At 46.3% G+C, this 13,706-nt stretch overlaps 3 protein-coding genes across 3 annotated transcripts; 1 reads left to right on the top strand and 2 right to left on the bottom strand.

Moving 5' to 3' along the window:
* Window positions 1-2,997: 2,997 nt before the first annotated feature.
* PtA15_16A174 (uncharacterized protein) lies at window positions 2,998-4,165 on the top strand (the record flags this gene model as incomplete). The annotated part of the gene is made up of 7 exons (XM_053163838.1): window positions 2,998-3,075; window positions 3,148-3,387; window positions 3,445-3,501; window positions 3,559-3,615; window positions 3,672-3,783; window positions 3,864-4,018; window positions 4,082-4,165. 7 exons carry the CDS (start codon window positions 2,998-3,000, stop codon window positions 4,163-4,165), a joined length of 783 nt encoding a protein of 260 aa, XP_053027823.1.
* A 912-nt stretch (window positions 4,166-5,077) lies between these two features.
* PtA15_16A173 (uncharacterized protein) lies at window positions 5,078-9,362 on the bottom strand (the record flags this gene model as incomplete). Its single annotated transcript, XM_053163837.1, has 13 exons — window positions 5,078-5,416; window positions 5,494-5,583; window positions 5,657-5,780; window positions 5,894-6,431; window positions 6,523-7,006; window positions 7,072-7,647; window positions 7,747-7,911; window positions 7,979-8,170; window positions 8,253-8,334; window positions 8,423-8,514; window positions 8,596-8,709; window positions 8,777-9,181; window positions 9,294-9,362. The coding sequence occupies 13 exons, from the start codon at window positions 9,360-9,362 to the stop codon at window positions 5,078-5,080; spliced, it is 3,270 nt and encodes a 1,089-aa protein (XP_053027822.1).
* Window positions 9,363-11,307: 1,945 nt separating this feature from the next.
* Window positions 11,308-13,162, bottom strand: PtA15_16A172 (uncharacterized protein; the record flags this gene model as incomplete). The annotated part of the gene is made up of 3 exons (XM_053163836.1): window positions 11,308-12,126; window positions 12,210-12,446; window positions 12,536-13,162. 3 exons carry the CDS (start codon window positions 13,160-13,162, stop codon window positions 11,308-11,310), a joined length of 1,683 nt encoding a protein of 560 aa, XP_053027821.1.
* Window positions 13,163-13,706: the final 544 nt, after the last annotated feature.

The following is a 13,706-nucleotide window of genomic DNA, read 5'->3' as shown; positions in this document are numbered from 1 at the left end:
TCATTAGGTCATGAGCCCAGTTGGTGTTTAAACACACAACCTCATCAAACTCAAGCTTTCTATTTGTTACAAAATGACCAATAAAGCAATTCATCATTTACCTCTTCTCACCAGGACAACTTTTGATGACTGGCAAAATGGCATTCTGTCTTGAGAAGGGTGCAGATGATCATTTTCTATCTGATCTGGTGACCTCAGAAAGGGATCCTATTGCTAAAGCAACTCTCAAGCTTCAAAAAGGAGTTGCAGCCGGCATATTGGGATACAACTCAGGTGTAGAAAACTATTCTAAGTCCATTTCCAAGGCTAATAAGAAATAGCCTCATCTTATCTGGACTGCTCTCAGTCTCATCAAACATTTTCAATCAGAGTCCACTCAAAATCAATCTGTGGTCTATCAAGATTTTTTGAAAATTAAATTTGTATTGACTCTTGGTCAATTTCTCACTGACATAGACTTAGGTCTATCTCATATTCAATTGGTTGGAATTCAAATATTCAAGATGGCAAGCAAACCCTTGATGAACATCTTCTGGTTCAATATCTTGTCAACCTTCTTCCATCAAAGCTTGAAGCCACAACATACAGATCTCTTGTTGAACCAAAGGTCTAATCAATATTGACACTGTCAAGAAGTATCTCATCTCTAAATCCATAAGTTTGAACAACACTTCCACTAGCTCTGATTTGACTGTAATCAAATCACAATCAGTTCTCAAATCATCCCAAGGCCAGCACTCTGCAAGTTGACCCCAGCATGGAGTAAAATATTCTGCATTTCATCACACCACTATGCTGCATCACACTATGCTACAGTGCTTTTGGCAAAAAAAAGGCCAAAAAACTTCTAAAACCACTCTAACACAATGTTGCAGACACTTTTTTGTGACATGTGTGCATAGAATTAGCGCTGATCTGACAGAATTGTGCTAACACTACGCTAAGAGGTAGCAGGATTCTGATACACTAACTTTGGGCCCCCAGTAAGAAGTTTCAATTTGTTATTATTATTTATTTATTTATGCAAAATTGGGGCTCCAACTGCCAAAAAATCCCTGGACCTATTTTTGGGCCCGGGGACCAGATAAGGACTGTAAGATGCCAGATGTGGCGAATGCAAACCTGACAAAAGGGATGTGTCACTGGTGAGCTCTAGCACACGCGGTATTGGCCCATTGGGTCCAATCTTGGTGAGGAGAGAAGAGAGAATAGACTAAGTACAAGGTTGGCTGTGCCGCAGTAATGCATATATGTACAAGATTGATACATGCATAACTTGGGATAAACTATGATTGATTAAGTTTACCCTGTTGGCTCCCCTGGACTCTAACAAGGACATCAAAATCTGGTCTTCCCAAAGTCTGCTACAGAAGCAAATTAATCAAGCCCCTAAATCTATGGAAAACAACTCCAATTTTTCAAGACAATGAATCTGAGGCAAAACAGTGTGAAGACATTCAATTAGGGTGTTCAAAGTTGACTTGCAGAAAATCATAACACCATAAAATCATAAAATTCTAAGCTGAAAAAAATATGTTGCACCCAAGCACTCAAATTAGAGCAACATTTCTAGAATGGTACATATGAAATTATCACTTGAAAGTTTTACTCTGGTGGAGGCTCAGGGACTTAGCTAAGTTTGATGTGGTCTGTGCGCCAAGATTTGGTGACTGGGACACCAAAATTTGGCCAAGTTCAGCAGAATTCTTGCTGTGCACAGTGGATTCAGAATCTGCAGAAAAGTGTTGTAAAAATTGCCGGCCAACATTTTTGACATGCTAGACAGCAATGGGCCACTGCACTACAACGTCATTGGACAATAACTGTTAGTGTAGTCATTAGTAGAAAGTGTTACAGCAGAATGCCTTGCGCAACTGTATTACCCCTATCATGTGGCCTTTGTAGACTCGTAAGACCACAGACATGTGGGGCTTTCATCCACTTGGTTGAATACAAAGGCCGCAAAAACTGTGTAATTTGTATCCAGGAGGGCCTGGCTCTCTACAACACACAGCCCATGCGGCTATTTTTCTGTCTTTGTCATGTTTTTTCTATTTCTTTTCCTCGAAAACAAGATCTTTCGTGAAAAAAGCTGGGTCCCCTTGTCCTTTTGCTTGCAAATGGACGAGAAACCCCTGCACCTCTTGCGGAACAGACTGCAGAGGCCACCTTGGGCTTCCCTTTTTACCGGAGAATCTGATATCATTGTTACTATAACAGTCGGCAATTGTGAAATAAACATACTGTATTTTCAGGCTGGTATGGGCACCGCGTAGATACCGTCCTACATCCTCTGGCCGCACTCGCAGCGGGCTGAAAGCTTTGGCTAAAGATCAAGCGAGTTGGTCCTGTTGGGAATGGAGAGGAAAGCTACGGAGTCAGCGGGATGAAAAATTTCAAAAAGATGTAAAGTATCGTCGAGGGCTCATCTTCAGGCCTGCGTGCAGATGCCATCACAACTCACGCGAGGATTGCATCTGCCGATGACCAGCCCTGCTGATCAGCTCTATTCGAGGAACGTCTCCAGTGGCGATTATGTGTGCAGGCCGGAGAGTTGAAAACGCTCACTTGGCACCCCGTATCGTCACAGCACTGTGGAGGGAGTGGTGACACTCCGACGCGAAGCTATGACGCTCAAAAACATTATCGTGTCAAAGGGGGAAACCCCGCGGCCCACGCTAGCCATGGAGCTCTATAAATACCCCTTTGATTGCCACCTCAAGAAAGCCTTTCTTCATTCCCACTGCACCGCACTCGCCCCGTTATCAAACCTTCCATTTCGTGTTCAAATTTTGACTTCTGACCAGGCTCACACCTCGTTCCTCCTTCGAAACTCGCACCTCGTTCCACTTTACGACTTTTACCACCTCTTTCAGCCTCTTCTCAGCGTACGTCTCACGTATTTCAAAAAAAGCGCAAAATTTTCTACAACCACGCTAACGTTTTCTCCTTCTCTTGATTGACGTTTGGCTGTTCTCAGTTTTCGACTTAGTCAACATGCGCTCTTTTGCTGTCCTTGCTACCCTCGTCATCTCTTTGTCCCAGATCCCCGCTGATGTGACTGCCGCAACCTCAGTACGTCCACTTGGTTCTCCAACGAAAACAGAGCTTGTTCTTATCCCAGTCCATTTTTTTTCTTCACTTTAGCACCCGGCTCCACCCAAGGCGGACTACTCCGCTGGCTCACCGCCGCCTGATGCAGGTGCTGGCCAATCTGGCGCCCCACCGGGTGCATCTCCTGATGCGTCATCCCCTGCTGCAGGTGCACCCACCCCAGGTGGCGGCGGTGAGGCTGCGGGTGCGACTCCTCCTCCAGGTGGTGCAGGTTCCCCTCCACCTCCGCCCCCACCGCCGGGTGCTCCGTCTCCTGATGCGGGAGCTGGTGGTGTTAGTGACCTTTTTTTCGCTGTCTGGCTAATGATCGCTAATACCCATTTCACCTAGTCCACACCTCCACCCCCGCCGTCCGGTGCTCCAAGCCCTGATGCAGGTGCAGGTGGTGTAAGTAATTTTTTCATCGCAGCTGTGCAACTGCTAGCTAATCCTCATCTGGTTCAGGCCTCTCCCACCCCTGCACCGTCGGGTGCCTCATCACCTGATGCCGGCGCTGGTGGCGTAAGTGACTTTCTTGATCCACATACCGAGTTCTAGCTAACTGTCACCTGCATTAGCCGTCGCCATCTGGTACTGCGGTCAGTGCAACCGGCAAACCTGGAGCCGCTGGCCCTCAAGCTCCGGTTCCCGGCGACATGTCAAGTGGACAATGCATGTGTCCTCCGCCTCGTAAGCACAGTCCAATTGATCCGTCCTATACTATTGGTAACTACCCAGGTCTCTTATTCCTGCTTTCTTGTTTCGATCAGCTTCCTGTGCAGCCGGCGGTGCCGGCGCCTCACCCACACCTGGTGGAGCATCCTCGCCCTCACCTTCGGGTTCCGCGTCTGACCCCACGAGCCAATCTCCTGACCCTGCTCAGGCTGGTACACCTCCTGTCAACGGCACTACTCCAGGAGATCAGGTAAGACCCAGTTCTTTCAGACACACGTTTCACTTGCTGAATTTTGTCATTTCGATTTTGAAGCCCGGCGCCGCTGCTTTCACCTCTGCGCAAGGTACCGTGCTCACCAGCTTATTAGCGATGTCTTTGGCCGCTATTGCCTTGTAGAACAGGCATTGGGAGTCATAGTTTTTTGATTTGTTAGCTGTGCACCCTATTTTTTCGCACTTTCACACACCGATGTCTAGCCACTTATCCTTGAGAGTTCAGGTATTTTTAACCTGCAAGAAAGCATTCTTTTGGCTACATGATTGTTCAACACTTGTTACCGTCTTTTGGCTACATGATTGTTCAACACTTGTTACCGTCTTTTGGCTACATGATTGTTCAACACTTGTTACCGGGGAGACTTCGATTTTAACCTCCCGCAAACTTCGTCGCGCCGCTTAAGAAGCAGTTTTCTCAACAGAGAAAACACGGTGAAGAGCAATGGTCCACAGTTGATAACTGTCAGACTGTTTGACTGTAATTGCTGTTCATTTTGTTTCCCGGCTTCATGCAGTCATCAACCACCAAGCAATGCCGCTGGGGTTGATTTTCAACAACTTCGGCTTGGTTGAAACTTGTGGCCTGGGCAACCTTTGTTTAATACTGGTGAACAAGATGCCAAACGTGAGAATGGCTCAAGAGATATCACAAGCGATGCATTCCTCCGAAGTTCGAAGGAATCAGCTTGTCGACAGCTGTTAACTCTTTCAGTGGCGAATGATTCTGGATGCAATGCGTAGAGGGTGTAGTGGGAGACAACTTCGGCTAGTCAGATCGATATTTGAAGCGATCCCTTTCACTGTATTTTTGGGACCGCGTTCGGCGAAGTTAATTTATCTTACTTGCATTGTCACAAATGTTAATGCTCAGCAAACCAACCAATTCAACATTTAGTTCTTGAGAACAAGAGCGACAAGCAATGGCGTATGAACAACTCAAGACGAGTGAAATTACATCAACTGAAAGGTACACTCGTGGTTGCAGCTCCTTCGAGTGAATTAGAAACCAGAATTTGGTGCAGAAACAAGAAAATTAACGTTTCCGCGCCGGAGCTTTTTTCTTCTTTTGTTTTTTAGCTTCCTCTTCACTATCGATAGATACATCGGAATCATCATCATCGGAAGGATCTCTCCCTTTTTTACCCTTCTTGTTTTTGGATGAGGACTCGGCCGCTCCCTTCTTTTTGTTTTGGTCGGCTCGGGCTGCTCGTTTTTCTTGATCAGACCAATCCAATGCTTCTGAGCCGGACTCAGTCCCTTCCGCAGAGCCTGACGAGCCACCAGAGTCAGATGCACTCTCATCGAAATCGGATGCAGAATCAGAATCGTCACTTGATGACTCATAAATGTCATCTGATACTTCAAATGCGGACTGGGAGGGTAGGGGGTTGACGTTAGCCTTGTGGGGTTTGACTCAAATCTCACAACAGCTTCGAAGAAAGGGCTCACGTCTTCATCATCGGAATTGCCATCCTCGTCCTCATCGTCGGATTGAGAGTTCAAGAAGCTCCACCCCCCCTCTTTGAAGAATTCGTAGGTCTGGAACGCGAAGGCTAGGGTTGAGCTAAACTTTCACAGCGCCTTAAAATCAACTGGAGGGATTTTGACCTACATCATCTGTTACGGTTTTCATAATGGCTGTCCAGTTCAGGTTCACAGGCCCTTCCGAAAATGGGATATCACATGAATCAATCCACTCCTTAACATTTTCGATCTGTCCACTCGGGATGGTATTACTGTATAAAGTCAAGTGTGGGATTGTAAATTCAATCCAAATTATGAGTTTTTCTGCGGGTAAAAACGAGGAAGGAGATGAAGATCAAATGATAAACAGGAAGGAAAGGCTGACATGTGGATCGGGGTTCTGGTGAAGTCTTTAAACACGAATACCAAATCAAAGTTCTTGAGTCCATACTGAATTCGCTCCAAGTGAGCAACCTCGACTTCAGTCAATGTTACGACCAAAAACGGTGGCTCGACCAAGTGAACAAGGCATTCGGTTGTGGGTTGAAGCAAGACGCTCGATCGGAATGGTACGCCTTGGAAGCCCAACTCTCGGAATGGCATATCGACTTCCAATCGACCGTCTGAAGCATCCGCAATCTTATCAGCAAATGATTTGAAATGCTTGTTGAGTTCATTTCGCTTCCTTCGCTCCTCTTGCTCAGCTTCAGTTTCGTCCTCATCGCCACCATTGTTCTGCCTTCTGCGTTTTCGATTTCCAGTTTCATCGAACGTGGCCTCTGAAGCTTCACGGAAGAACTGAATATCTTTTGTTTTCTTTTTGCCAATGAAAATGGGCGACTTGAAGTGGATATGCAATATCACGATCAGCTCGTGATCGCAAGGTTGGAAGAAAATGTGTTTGATGTTGTTGAACAAGATGTCTGGTGTAGATAGAAAAAGCAAACGTTAGGATCAGGACGTCGAGGAAGAAAAAAAAGAGGCTACTGAGCGCGAGAGTTCGGTCAGACTCACCAATTCGATGGTCCGAGCGAAGAGTAGATTGATAGCGGATACCATTCGAGTGAATCTCCACATCTCCGGCTTGTCTTTTACCATCAAACGAAGGACGGACGGAAATATCCAGCATTTTTATTGGTCGTCGATGTTTGATTTCAATAAGCTGATCTTGATCGACCACGTCTGCCTTTTCGGCTTGATCTTTCTCTCGCTTCAAGACTGCTTTCTTCAAGTCAGTAACTTTTTTGTAAACCTCGGCCATGTGGTCGTTATCAGTACTGCGATAGGTTAATCCTCGAATGAAAGTTGCATTGGGGTCCTCGAATGGCGTATCTTCTTTTTTGCCGGTGATTTGGCCTGGTGCAACAAGCATGAATCGAAGGACAGTGTAGTCACCTTCCTCTTGCTTCACAACATTTTTCAATGTGTTGATGTGGAAAGGTACGGCAAAGCCGTTAATGGGCAAGATGAAGCTCCGTTTATTGGTATCCACGATGATCTGGGGGTGAACCAAAAGTCAGACAAGGTTCATACGTATGATATTAGATATACGAGTGTGCTTACTCGAAGGCTAGCGACCGCGCTAGGAAGATCCCGCTCTCTAGGAAAACTTTCAAACCGTTTCCACTGTTTCACTTCAGAACCCTTCCCAGTGCCATCATCTTCAGCATACTTGCTCAGTCCTTCTTCTTGTCTTCGTTCGGCCAATTCCTTTTGGTGGATTTTGCGCTTTGCAGTTGCCTCATTATCAACTTCCTTGCCATCGTTTCGAAGTCGACCTTTTCGGGATGTCGTTACAACGGCCGCACCGCCTTTTCTTGGAGAAGTGCTCTTCTTGCTTGGCGAGACTGCGGTAGATTTGCCGGCGTTCTGAGGTTTACCATTCTTCGACTTGGATGGCTTATCATTGAAGAAGAAAGCGATGTGAGAAAGCTCTTTCAGTCCATCGCATAAGATAGTAGATGCTTCCTTTCCGACTCGCACGGTATCGATTAGTTGTAGTGAGTAAGTTTTGCTACTGTCGAACGGATCTTCAATGTCGGCAAAGGAGAGGGTCAAGGAGAAAATCATATTTTCTTTCAAGAATCTAGAGCACTTCGGGGTCAAGGTCAAAAACGAATCTCTAAACTCTATTCCAAGCTAAGAATGGCAAACATGGTAAATAAGGAGGATGATATCGAAAGTCGGTTAGGTTAGGAGGCAAGGTTTGTCAACGATGAGAGATCAGCAACGACTTACACTGAAGCCGAAGCTCTTGGGCAAGCACAACTCAAGTTCGGCTCGGTCCGCTGCTACCTTGGACTTGACGATGCTGAAAAAGTCTTTGGCGGCCACGCCTTCCTTCATTGCTTCAAGGGCAAATTTTTGCAATTCAAGCAAATATTTGTAGTTGACTTCTTGAGTCTACAGGCATGTTCGATCATCGGTTAGTTGATAATACTTGCATGGTGGGATAACCCAATAAGCTCACTGGATGTGGATCAATCATTATAGTACGAGATACATTGGAACAATACGATTTATATCGGACGCCCAAGCTCGCTAGAATGATCCCTGTGTCTTTGAGTCTCTCCGTGGAAGATTGGGCCGACGTGCGCAAGTCATATTCGCCACCCGATTGAATGATGGGTGTGTAACATAAATCTGCGTACGTGTTATCAAACTAAAAGAGGAGAAGCACTCAGAAAGGTGGAATGTAGTGAGAAAGTGAGGAAGGAAACCCTTTTGCTCGATTTGCAGCTTACATCGGGGGCATATTTGGCTCCTTTCCATACGCTAGCATCTTCGAGCTTGCCCTCAATCAGATCTCCGAGTTTTTCATGCGTTCTGCAAGTGAGTATCGAACGACGTTAGTCGGGAGCTGACTAAGATTAAGACAAGATTTGCGAGCAAAAATTGGTCTTCCGGGGCATACATTTTTTTTTCGGTCTCTATCAAGTTGGTCATTTGATTGCATAAAACCGACATTAGCTTATGGGCCATCTGACAAGCGACTTCTGTATATTCCTGAAACAAAAAAACACAATTTGTAAAAGAGTGAGCAAGATCCGGAACGATCGGGACAGGAAAGGTGCAAATCGGATTGACTCTTTCTTGTGCGTCTTTGGTGGCCAAGATGACGGAGACCCCGGGAGAAATATCTGCAGCTTCCTCAACCAAAGCCTCCTTCCCTTTGCTTTTCAAAAATGCATTCCATTCGTCCTGTGTCAAAGCACAAGGGCACGTGATCAGTAACAACGGTACAAAAGAGAAAGTTTTTGGGTCTTACCACAAACTTCCCGGTGTACTTGTCTTTGAGTAAGCGACCAATTTTTTGGTCTTTTGAGACGACTTCTTCCATAGAGGAGAGTACAGTTTCCATTGCCGAAGTTGATCCTGCCGAGTCCTTCGGCTTGACGATAACTTTGACATCGATATCTAGGTTTTCGTCTGGACCGAGTGCATCGCTGGGGGGTTTTGCAAGAGGTGCGAGAATTTTCGCTTTGCTCTCGGAGCAAAGAAATGTGACTGAATCGTGTGTGATGAAAGTCAGGGTAGATGGAAATTCGTATCCCAGGAGAAACGTCTGTAATGCTCCCGTTTTCTTGTAGGGGTTAGATTCATCGGTGTTTCCGGCGACCAATATAATTCCTCCGGTGGATTGTAGTTTTTCCACATCAGGCTCATTAGCATCCTGGCAAAACATCGAACGAGAACAGCGCGATGAATGAGTGTTGGAGATAAGCCAAGGCTGAAAAAGTGAAAAGGATGCTCGCGTGAGGGGGCAATAAAGAATCACTGCTGACCTTCCAAGACTTGATCAAGACATTAAGCCTTCTGTAGAATAACGCTACGTTCAGCTTAACATCAGCCATCACGCGTGTCGTTTATCGTACGATGCCTTGTGTCGAACTGCAATCGGATCAAGGCGGAATACTACTGTTCAGATGTTCAGTTTCGGTATCGTTTGAGTTGATCGGGGGAGCTGGTGGAGTGTGTTATGTGAGGGCCCCCTTGGTCGAGCTTACATATTGCGAGGCCGGGCGCGTCACGAGGCGAGCGACTGCTCAGTCACTGCGGAAACGTGCTGGCAAACCATCCTCACACTTCGCGCCAGAATCGGGAAGGGCACAACTCGCACACCGTCCCAGTCTGGAGTATTGAACCAATTGGGGCCCATATAAACATGAAAAGGTTCAAAAACCGAACATAACAAAGTCCCTTGGACGGCGGGTGTGTGTAACGCGAAGCGAGCCTCTGACAGCCCTCGGCAGGAACGACTTGCGTGCTATCGCCCCTTTTCGGAGCCAAAAATTGGAGCTTTGGTGGGAGGGGTTTTTGAAGCTTGACAATTCCCCCTTAAGTTTGTTTTGGGATAAAACAGCTTGGGTTGCACTGGCAGGCCTGATTTTTCTTATCTAACCAAAGGGACTTGAGGTGGTTCATGAAAATCCTGCCACCCACAGAAATTCCACAAAAATCCCCAAACCACTGGATCTACAAGCAGTTGTTAGCTTGACTGTTTCATTTCGCAGCTTGTGTGCACATTTGGTGGATGGTTTTTTCAGTAGGTTTCTCTCAGAGGATGTTAAAAGCCCTATAAACACACACTTGTTTACTAGCTGTGAACATAACTCGGTGAAAAAAGAATCAAAGTGGCATATGGGTCCCTCCTGACGGGGCCTGAAGTCTCGAGGTACTTATTTAATTTTGTTCAAAGTCAACCCTGGAAGCCTTCACGCGGAAAAAACAGAGCGGAGGAACAAAATAACTTCAGCTTCACCCCCAGAAGCATCAAGCAGTACTAACAAAACATGATTTTCCAACACTTTAAACTGAAACAGAGAGATCAATAAAAGTGAAATCTACACCGCAAAGCAATCCATTTGATAACTATTCTGTTGATAGGGGCCGATTTAGGCAAACCTGATATGCATCAAGATGGTCTGATTGATCTAGTTTGTTTACGGGCTCACTCCGCGCACTGAGAAACGTGCTTCGCGCTCGAATCGCGAACTGTGGGGTCGGCAACCCGGCACCCCAGTGCGCGCTTCTGGAATGCCAGGAAAACTCAGGGAGGCCAAGAGTAACCACCTCTGCTGGCTAACTGCAAGAAAACTTGAAAATTCATGTTTTTCAACATGTATTGAGCGAGGAAATTTCCAGAACCGCGCACTCTCACTGGGGGTTGCGACTTCGAGTTGCCAACCCCCAGAGCGCGCAAAGCACTTTTTGAAGTGTACAAAGGAAGTCCGTATGCCTATAGAAGAATCCTTTTTCCATCTTGAAAAATTCAGAATCAATGAGTGCGACCAGCTTTGGTGTGTGGTTTTTTGTCTTCTCAAATAAAGAATGCCTGCACTCAGTGAAAGATCAAAAATTGAGCAACACCAACGTCAGAATTTATCGGTTCATCATTTGTTCAAGGATGTACAAGGGGTGACGTTTCACATAGTAGATATTTTCAGGTTTTGGCCAATTTTCAAGCCATAAGAGTTAAGATGTCCTTAATGTGTTTGAATAATTTAAATATGCAAAAAAAAGAAAAGCAACAAGGTGGATATGCAAATTCTGCCTGCAAATAATGAGTTGCATGCCGACAAATATATATGATCGCGTATCAAAAACCAACTGGAAAGTAAGCAATGTTATAAAAGAAGTAGAATTGTCATGTAGCTCTGGTTAAATATCATGTTTTTAGGGGTCCAAGGCCAACGGATGTGCTGCAGTTTAAAAGGGGTGGCCCATGGCCATGAAATCTCTCTGAGTGGGCAGACCGGCGGATGGAAGCTCAAGGCTAGCCTGTAACGAATGAAAGAGTCAATTTAAGGCCAATTCAACTTCATCTGATGACAGCGTGTTAGGAGAACCCACGTTTTCTGAGGATGGAGCAGGCTTTGCACCGAGGCTGGCCATGAGCGGCCCTGGTGATTGATCAGCTTCTCCTTCCTGCCCTTCTTCAGGATTCTCTTCCTCGTCATCTCCCTCGCCATCGCCGGAAGCATCTTCCATCTCTGCAGTTATCGACTCGCCGTCCACGTTTCTGGAATCCGCTCCCATGTCGAAAGGAGACCCCTCGGTAGGACCAATATTGAGTCCGTTTGAACCTTTGGGGCTAAGAGAATCGGATTTCCCTCCCATAAACTGTGACTGTAGTCCCTCTTGGCCGGTTTGGGCATCCAGGTCGATTACGGGGGATCCTATCGAAGTTCTTATCCCGCTTTCTTGGTCTTCTGGAGAAAATCGTTGCGTCTGGGACTGTGGCGGAAAGCTAGAAGGGTGGGTCTGAGGTTTTCCCATCGGATCGGGTATGGAAAGTCCCTCGACCTGGCTGTTCGATAGATTAGTGTTAAGATTGTTTGTGGCAGAAGGCATGCCAGGGTTTTCAGTGGGGATCCCTTGTTGGCTTGTCTCTGTGGTTGTCGGATCTTCCGATTCCATCTTTCTGGCAGGGCCTTTCTCAGCTTGATCACCGGCATTCTCACTTGGGATGTTCTCGGTTTGTTTGACGTGACCACCTTGGCTTCCACCACCTGCCTGCTTTGTCATGTCCTTCAGACCTTTCATGGAGTGATCCTCACCATTGTGACGGCGGCGAAGGCCATGGCTTGAGTTTTCAATCGAATTTCGACGCTTCAGCTATTTGAGATGACCGTCAGTTCATAGCTGAGATCAAACGCGAGATTAAATGAAGAAAATGAATCTATGAGTGTGATACTAACCCCTGTTCCCGTTGGGATATCCGGGTTGGCTAATTCCACATCTCCCGGCTCGCCATCAGATGCTGTTGGAAAGAAAAAATCGCTAAACGGGTCATCATCGCTATCATTGAGACCATTCGCCAACTCGTTATCATCTTGTCTGCGCTCCAAGGCGGTGTGCAAGTCAAGGACCGCTCGCACGCCCTGTTTTGTCTCTCGGCCAATAAGTGTATTTGATGAGACCCTGCGTTTCGGTAACTAATTTGGAGATTCAAATATCAAGAAGGTATGATTAGTTATTTTCTGCCGGAGTTCATAAGTTTGGATGGTTAGATAATTAGACCGACTTTGTTTATTCCCTTTGATTCTCCCGTATTGTCTTCACGATCCGGAAGGTCTTGTGCGGGATTCTCGTCAATTTGCAAACCTCCGGGAGGAGGGTTTTGATGTGGCTTTCTGGGCCTAGTCGCAGTAGGTTGTGAGGCTGAAGGTCGCTCGTGGAACATTGGAGGGTGTCCGCCTGGTGGGTTCCCTTCGAAATTCGTGCCTGCTGGAAGACCATTCTGGCCATAACTGGGAAATGGCAGGAATGTTGGGCTGTAAGGGTTTCCGGGATGATTCAATTGACCAGGGGCAGAGGGAATCTTGGGAGCTTGATTGAAGTTTTCGCTTTGGTAAGAATCGCTCGGAAGACTATAACCGGCATCCTTCGAGCTCTTGTCGATCGCGGAACGACCGGACTCGGCGACAAGCTGCTCCGAAACCAGCTCTGATTTGGGACCTTTTCCAGACATAAACTTGCCGCTGGGAAAGTAGTCAGACTTCTTCATTGGCCCGTCCATTGTTTGCAATATCTCTGGATTCAAGTCGGTCGGTGGAGTGCCGGACTGGTATTCCTGGTCCATGGGAAGTGAGAGCGCATTCGTAATCGAGACAAGCGTCAAGAATGAGATAGAAAGAGACTTGGAATGCATCTCTGCTAACTCTATTCTGATTTACGAAGTGTGTGTTTGCTGTGAGGTTATTTTTCTGGTTTTATTTTCAATAAGGGAGGATAGGTGGTTTTTGAAGGTGAAAGGCTGGTTTGAAATGAAGGGTGGCAGGTGAAGAGGTGTGAATAATTGAAGAATGTTTCTCGCCCAAAATAAAATCAAGGTGATCTGAGTAGTAAGAAAGTAGAGTGTTGGTTCTTGGGGGACAATGAATGAGATAAACGAGCTCGGCTCAAATGAAAGGTGTATTGGTAAGAGGGGTCCTCAGGATGACTCTCAGTCAAGCAGTCGGTGGAAGTAAATAGTAGTGGTAGGTATGTATCGAAAGGAGAAGCTGATTCTGGGGAATCCTCAACTTACTGAGACAAATAGGCCTCTTAAATACAACCCCAAAGCACATCACTGGACTATGTAACTTCGGGATACATAATGACCACACCTTCAGCCAAAAGTTTAACTGGCATGGCGTTGGCAAATCCTTCTTTTTGGACTGAGGCAGACTGAGGCCAGCTGAGGCCAGCTTGGT

The sequence above is a fragment of the Puccinia triticina genome, chromosome 16A, assembly GCF_026914185.1.
Source record: "Puccinia triticina chromosome 16A, complete sequence".
Taxonomy (NCBI): Eukaryota; Fungi; Basidiomycota; class Pucciniomycetes; order Pucciniales; family Pucciniaceae; genus Puccinia; species Puccinia triticina.
The sequence above is the reverse complement of the archived record's forward strand: the minus strand, read 5'-3'. Positions and strand labels throughout refer to the sequence as shown.